Source organism: Pempheris klunzingeri, chromosome 12, assembly GCF_042242105.1.
Source record: "Pempheris klunzingeri isolate RE-2024b chromosome 12, fPemKlu1.hap1, whole genome shotgun sequence".
NCBI lineage: Eukaryota > Metazoa > Chordata > Actinopteri > Acropomatiformes > Pempheridae > Pempheris > Pempheris klunzingeri.
In genome coordinates, this window is record NC_092023.1 from 14,649,933 (window position 1) to 14,657,852 (window position 7,920).

Sequence of the window (7,920 nt, forward strand, 5' to 3'; positions counted from 1 at the left end):
TACATTTTCATTTATTTCTGAAGATATTGTACAGGTTCTGCAAAAAATTAAAGGGTGCCAATAATGGTGACCAGGACTGTATATATATATACACACACATATACACATATATACATATATATATATACACATATATACACACACACACACACACACATACATATATATATATATATATATATATATATATATATCGTGCATCTTAATTTATTCCACTTACTCTGCCATATATGTCCCAGAGAAAGAATGGTTCACCTCAGCTGTTTTAGCTTCAGAAATGATTAATAAGCTTCTCTCCTCTCATCACAGCCTACAGAGGGACTCACTGACTGACTATTATTTATAGACATGCTATGCTGCCATCATTAAGGTCAAATGCCACCATAATAATCCCTGTTACTGTGGGCTGCTTTTCATTTATATCAGTAGATATAAATGACCTTATTGTGTGCAATAGCTGCAGGTTACACACATGTTGGAATAAATAAGTAGTTTTGGTGCTGAAATTATTATCCAGCTATTGGTGTTGGCTGCTAAGGCTGATCAGGAGTACAAATTATGATCCTAAACATATTATTATCTTGAATAAATTCAATTGCCATCAAACGACAGCAGTTATCGACGGTTGTCACGGTTATTTTTTGACGTTGGAGATGATTTATGAGAGGCTTTCAGCGCTGTTAGCTAACACAAACAGCACCATTCATCATTCAGTCAGTGTGTCTACGGCTGGTCACACAGACATGTAGCTAACACAGCTGTTAGACAGACAGACAGGCAGACAGAGAGACAGACAGGCAGACTGCCAGACGACTCACCTGTCATGTAATTCGTCCATTTGTACAGAATCCCCTCCATGGTTCCACTTCACATCGGCTAATTTAGCCTGTTAGCTTTCCGCTGTAGCTCGTCAGGCCAACTGAAGCCAACGTTAGCTTAGCTTAGCTTAGCTTAGCTTGGCTCTCCCTCGGGTGACAGAGGGTTAGAAAACAACCCTCATAGTGAGCTGCTGGTTCTCTAAAAACGTGTGAACTGTTTGTGGTTAATGAGAGCTGAGATGCAGTGTTGGCAGGATACAGCCATGCTGTGGGTTTGTTTGTGCTGAGCTGTTCGGAAACTAATCGGCTAACTTGTGGACAGTCAGCTGATGGAGGAAAAAAATGTCAACAAAACAGCAGCTGTTTCTACGGAAGACCGCTGGGGCCATTTAAAAGGCGAATGAAATGTTCAATGAAGTTACACTGCTACATTATAGATGTACATTTGCTGTTGCACAAGTACAAATTTGAAGTAGAATCAAAATTAGTAAAATGGGACACTTTCTGTTAATTTACCTTCTGTGTCTATTTTTAATCATGATCCAAAAGTCTTCATGCCTCATATGATGCTATGCTAAATAGCTTAAAAGCTCTTCTATAATACTATAATATACAGAAAATGAATAAACATTAAATACAAGTTGGATTAAATGATTAAAATACATTCAATTGTTTAAGTGTAGCCACAATGAATTTAATATCTGCTTTTTGTACAGTTCGGTCAGTACAGTGAGTGTAAGTCAATACCTCTGGTCTTCAGTGAGCTCATTCTCCTCACAAGCAATGCTCACATCCAGTCCTTGGTCTTCTTCACTTCAATTTCACCATATCTGGCTTTACAAATACTGTAAATGTCCTGACTTTGTTTTTTTTTCCTCTTCTTCTATAATTGTTTTTGTTGTTGTTTTTTGAGGCAATATATGAAAAACCACCTCACTGGTTAGGTGGTAAGAGGAGGTTTGAACCTCTATCTCTTTCTTTCTCTCTCTTCACCTCTCCTTAGCCTCTGTCAGTGACATCTTCCCCAGCAGCCACAACTGCCCCAGGCAGGATTATGAACCGGGCCAGTGAGGCCAGGGCCCCGGGGTCTCGGACGGCTGGGTGGCCTCCAAGCCTCAGGCCGTGCCGACGTGTGGCCCAAGACTTACAAGGGAAGTTGAATGCGAGGGCCCTCAGTGTTCACAGAGCTCGCTGACCACAAGGTTAAGAGGCCTCTGGGGCCCCGCAGACCTCCGAGCGCTTACAACATGAGGGCCCCCGGGCCCCTTAGTGTTTACAATGTGAGTACAATGTAAGCACTTACAGGCCCCTTGGTGTTTTTAACGTGAGCTGACTACTTCCACCCACACAGCCCAGCTCACAGCACCCTGCTCCAACCTGTCCCTCACAGCACTGTGGGTGAGGAAACAGCTCAGGAAGATGAAGATGAAGAAGGCTGCAGGTCCAGATGGTATCAGCTCCAGGCTTCTGAAGTCCGGTGCAGACCAGGAACACATCTACAACATCAGCTTGAAGCTGGGGAGGGTGGGAAAACATCCTGCGTGGTAGCTGTCTTTAAGACTGCACACCCCCGGGACCTCAGCAGCTGCAGGCCGGTGGCACTGACATCCCACCTGATGAAGACCCTGAAGCGCTTGGTTCTTGCTCATGTCCGACCGCTGGTGAGCCCACTGATGGAAGTTATATGGAGTGGTGTGCTGGGGGAGCAGCATCACAGCTGTGGACAGGAAGAGACTGGACAAGGCCAGCTCTGTCCTGGGTTGTCCCCTCGACCCAGTGGAGGTGGTGGGAGGAGGAGTGTGTATCTCTGTCCACTAGTTTATTATTTATTGAAGTTCTTTTTTACTTTTGCGTACTTGCTGCTGTAACACTGTCCCCACCATGGGACAAACAAAGGAATATCTCATCTTAAATCTGAAGTTTTACTGCACAGAAGATGGGGACATCTGGTCTACTGTTGCCTTGATATGTTTTGTTAGTGTGTGTTACACAGAGATTGTGTCGGATCCCTTTAAACCCTTTCAAACACTAAAGCCACACATTATCACAAACTGGATATTTTCTCTTTTTTGGGGCCATTCTCTGTAAACCATAGAGGTGGTTGTGTGTGAATATCCCGGTAGATCAGCTTTTCTGGAATATTCAAACCAGTAAGTCAACCATGCCACATTCAAAGTCACTTAAACCACCTTTCTTTGCCACCTAACCTCAGCAGATCATCTTGACTATCTTGATCCTCACACAAAGCACTGATAGGGAAATTTAACATAATTTGGCCTCTTAAAAAGCAGCTACAGATGTTTCCCAACTGATTTATATGTGACTGAAGTTGACTAAAGACTTGCTGAGACATCTTTGATGCATTGAGCTGCTGCCTCGTGTTTGAACAGGTGTACCCAACAAAGTGGCTGGTGGGTAAAAATAATAAGAATAACCAGATCGATACAGTTTTCATAATTCTTAATCTCTCTTTATTGCATTAGAACATACATTTCTCATATATATCTATATATATATATATTTTATAAATGTGAATTTGTACACTACAATCTTTTTATTGTAACATGTTAGAAAATACTCGTAACGCTCCAAAAACATAGCACTAAAAACAGTTACCAAACAATGATTATTACATTTCCTCGTTTTGTTTTGGCCACCAAGAACAGAAGAACAAGATGGTGGAGATGAAACTGTCGGTCAGGGAGAGAGGAGGGGACCACAGTCGGACACAGGCAGTTAGACCATTGCAGTTTTTAGCGGCAGCCATTTTGTAACCAAACGGACGGAGAGGAGGGGAGGGCGGGGTCTGTCTTAACAGGTACAGAGAGGAGGGGGAATATGAGCGGGGTGGAAGGAGGGGGGTGTTTGGATAGTGGTGAGCATCAAGCAAAGCCACATGGGAGGGCTACGTCGCTTTTAACCATCTAAATGGCAAAGAAAAAAACATGTAATAAAACTTGTGTGACTACTTTGGCTGCTGTTTTCATTTTACTTTGCAGTTTGAGAAGTTGTTGGAGCATTAGTCACAAAACCAAGCCAAATCCCACTAGCCCTGAAGCATAGAAAGGTTTTTTGACTTATTTTAATGTTGAATTAAATGACTGCCTTTAACATGAGGATTTCTAGAGCTGCCACTCCCAGTGAAAATGGACGTCCCAACTCTGCAGCGCGGTGCAGCTTTAGCTCGCTTTAACTTGTTAGAAGAACCTAAAAGTGCTACTTTACAAAATTGTGGGCAGCTCCTCAGTATGCAAACCGGTTGCAGAATGATTGCTGGGTTTCCATTTGATGTGTAGACAGAGAACTCCAGTAGGATGCTCATGTTCTCCTGTTTCTGCCGGATATGTATTTTAGGCTAAAAGAACACTTCTTTATCACTACAGGAAGCTGACTTAGCTCTCAAAGTGGTGCTAACTCCATGATACTTTTGATGGTCAAGTTAAATGTGTCATCATTTCACAACAAGGACAACTGACGCAAACATACAACCAACATTTCAGGTTGCTCTTTTATGTAGCGTAAAGATTTCACATGCCGGTTGCACCAGCTGCTCTTAAATTCAGCCTTCGTCTGTTTATCACAAGGGTTTGCTGGATTAAAACCAGAGACCTGCCTCATATTACAGAATGTTATTCCAAAAACATTATACAGCTCACCAAATACTTAGTTGGTGATGTTAGCTTAAGCGTTAACGCTAAATATTTTCAAAGTTAAACAAATATCTCAAGTTTTTAGAATAAGATTTTTATTAAAATGATAAGAAATTCAAAGAAAAGCATATAGGAAACAAAAAAAAAAAAAAAAACAGGTATCCAATGTGAGATGTGTTTGGATAGGATCCATTTACGCTTTTAACAATATGAATAATAACTATTAACCTCACATATTCCTTCATGTACGTGTGCATTATTTAAACTCATATGCACTTCTACAAAGGATTGGCATTTAGGTTTAACATCAAAAGCAGCTACAGATGTTTTCCCAACCGCAAACTGATTTATATCAGAATCAGAAATACTTTCAGAAATAATTTCTGAAGGTTCAACAATTACAAGTTTGAGACTGACTAGTAATTACTGCGGAGTAGGGAAGAACTGTCCGACCAAACTTTGTGTTAAATTTACGAAGAGCTGATGCAACTCAATCCAGATGTTAATCTGAGGAGTGGGACGTCATGTGGTCAGACAAGCTGTGAGTATGGTGGCAGTGAGAATGGTGGAAGAGTTACAGTTAGTGAGAGCGGGATGAGAAGAATCACTAACAGCAGCTTCACGAGAGAGTCTACAAGCAAAGTGGAGACGGCTGACAGCAGCATGGGAACAGAGGCGTGGACGGTGGGCGTCATGAGTGTCTAAGAGAGACGAGGGGAGCAGTACAACCATCTAACACACAAACACACACAGCAAGGCTCATTTTTAAAAACTAATGATAGAGACAATGACAACTGCAGGAAGGCAGGCGGACAAATTCAGGACAGATGTATCTGCATGTGGATGGGCGGAGGGGGAGCGTGGGAAAGAGGGGGTGAGAGGAAATTCAGTCCCGTTCAACATGTCCAGAACATAAAAAAATGTCTTCAACTCGTTTAGCAGATCGAGGAAAAGGGAATCGTCCGAGACTGCGTAACATCACAGAATGATTGTCCTTTAACTTAGTATATCTCCCCTCCTCATGTACGCTGTTAAAGTCTCTTTTCTTTTTTTTTTTTTTTTTTACCCTCCTCCTCCTTTGACCCCCATCTTTGCTTGTTCTACCTTTCAGGGATTTCCTCTTTCATTTCACACATACACACAAAACCCTGTGACCATAAAGGACATTTATATAAACATGTACATACACTCTCTCACACACAACACGCACGGACACAACAGATGGACACATTTTAACCCAATAATATGGCTGACTGGTTAGTTAGCAGGAAGCAGAGGATTGGATAGTGCACATGTTGGTCGTAGCAGAGTTTACAGCCAGCTGGCCAAGCGCACAGACACGGCAGTCTGTTATTGATATGACAATCAGTGCTACAGCGGCACAATATAACTGTACTTGTACAAAAATCAATATTGACTATTGCAATTTTAAAAATGAGACTGCATTTCTTCCCCACCATTGAGTCTATTAAGGGTGGTCCACATTACCTTTGAGTCTCTAACAAAATGCAGAAAAGGAAAAGGTTTTATGCTCAAACGATACATCAATTAGTCGTTTGACAGAAAATTATCGTACAATAATTTTAATTCATTGTTTAAATAATTTATCGAGCAAAATTGCTGAAAATCTGCTGAGAATCTGCTGGTTTTCTCTGTTTTAAAACATTGCAAATTGAATAGCGTAGGGTTTTGAATTGTTGGCGGGAAAAAAAATGAACCAAACACTTAATCGGTTAATTGAAAGAATAATCAAATCACACGAAACGTTACGTGCAGCCCTACATTTTGTTTTATAGCTTCAAAACACAAAATCTAAGCAGAGCAATCTCATCTCTTCCTCATGTCAGGCGCACTTTGGAACAAAAAATTTGCAGTCAAAACTACAGACATTTAAGACATCTCGTTTCTTTCCTCCCCCCCTCCCTCCCTCCCTCCCTCAAAGAGCGGTATTGTGGAGTTATGATGTTAGGTTCCTAAGGCAGTATCACAGTACAGTCCATAGAGAAACAACAGCAGTACAGAATTACACTGGCCTGCCCAGAACCTTACATCCAGCTCAGGTGGGACACTGACGGCATCTGGATTTTTATTTATTCATGTTTTTAAGCCTCCAGTTATTTGGTTTACACTCTCCAAAACTGTTGTTGTCAAGCAAAACTAGTTTTAAAATTTTGGGGTTTTTCTGTTGTTAAATGAATACGGAACATTCAAATCAGGAAGCAACGATGGGGGAAAAAACGGTCTTGATGTAACTTAAAAATGTTAAAAATCTCATTAAAATCTCATCTCATGGGCTAAGGCACATGCCAAGTTCTTGCGACATAATTGGTTTGAAACGGGCTCGTGAGCACTGTCGCATGTCCTGTTCTCCTCGCCTCTGTCCCGTCACACTCCACTGTGAAAAACAGAATATCACAATGCCATGGCGCCTGTGCAATATCAGATCAGCCATCAACCTCAGGAAGACAACATGCCTGCCTCAAGGAAGAAAGTTATGTTAGCTAGTTTAGTAGCTGGTTAGCTTGTGGGCGACAGGGTGCTGTGTGGAAGATTAGATTTTTTCCACTATATCACAAACTGGTTAATTTAGTTGGATCAAGCAGGTACCAGGTTACTCATATGGTCCTGTAGATACTTCATGATTTATCGAATTAATTAATCAAATATTAATTAACGAGCAAAAATTTGTTGTTTCCAGCTTCTCAAATATGAGGATTTGGTGCCTCATACCGCTGTAAGTTTAATTTCTTTGGGTTTTGGAGGTCAACTCAGACTCTGGGAAGTAGTGATTTTCACAAATGTATGTCTTTTTAAGAACAAAATGATGATTTGATTAGAAAAAAAAAGATAGTTTAGGCAATAATAATGATTAATTCTCTAAATAGGTTACATCACAGATATTCTGTGCTTTTCTAATACGGCAATAGTCATTTTAAACGGGCAATACTAAAAGTCAATCTGCTGGCATCATTCTGTTAACGTGTCCACAGTGGAGTGTGTGACATTTTCTAACAACACACGTTTACAGAGCTGCTACTGGACGTGGGGGGGGAAAGCTGTGATGAAAGACTTCTCGAGGCCTCCAGTAAATTCAGTGGCACAACTCTCAGATATAGGGTTCTGGGCCAGAGCTGGGCCGGGAACCGCCCGGCATGATGTGGGTTGGTTCTGGCACTGAGGTAGCCAATTACTGATTTTTTTCTAGCACATGTAACACCGGCCAGGGACAGCTCAGACAGCTCAGGTTGCCCGTTTTTCTTTTTGTTGTGTTAAGATGATAGAGGTTCAACTATACACTATGACTATTAGACAGTTACCTATTACTAACAAATGACAACGGCTGGAGCCACTGGAGCCTCCAGGAGTGCCAGAACCAGCCCAAATGTCTCTGGTTTGGGTGATATTGTAGTGCGTGTGGTCTATAGTACAGTAGCATCAACACAATGGTCCAA

General features: G+C 41.4%; 1 protein-coding gene across 1 annotated transcript in view; it reads right to left on the bottom strand.

Moving 5' to 3' along the window:
* Positions 1-1,139, bottom strand: part of plekha3 (pleckstrin homology domain containing, family A (phosphoinositide binding specific) member 3) — a 12,685-nt gene extending 11,546 nt beyond the window's left edge. Inside the window, exon 1 of the mRNA XM_070841398.1 lies at positions 819-1,139. Within this exon, the coding sequence (XP_070697499.1) occupies positions 819-858 (40 nt within the window). The 5' untranslated portion in view covers positions 859-1,139. The remainder of the gene's footprint in view (positions 1-818) is intronic.
* Positions 1,140-7,920: the final 6,781 nt, after the last annotated feature.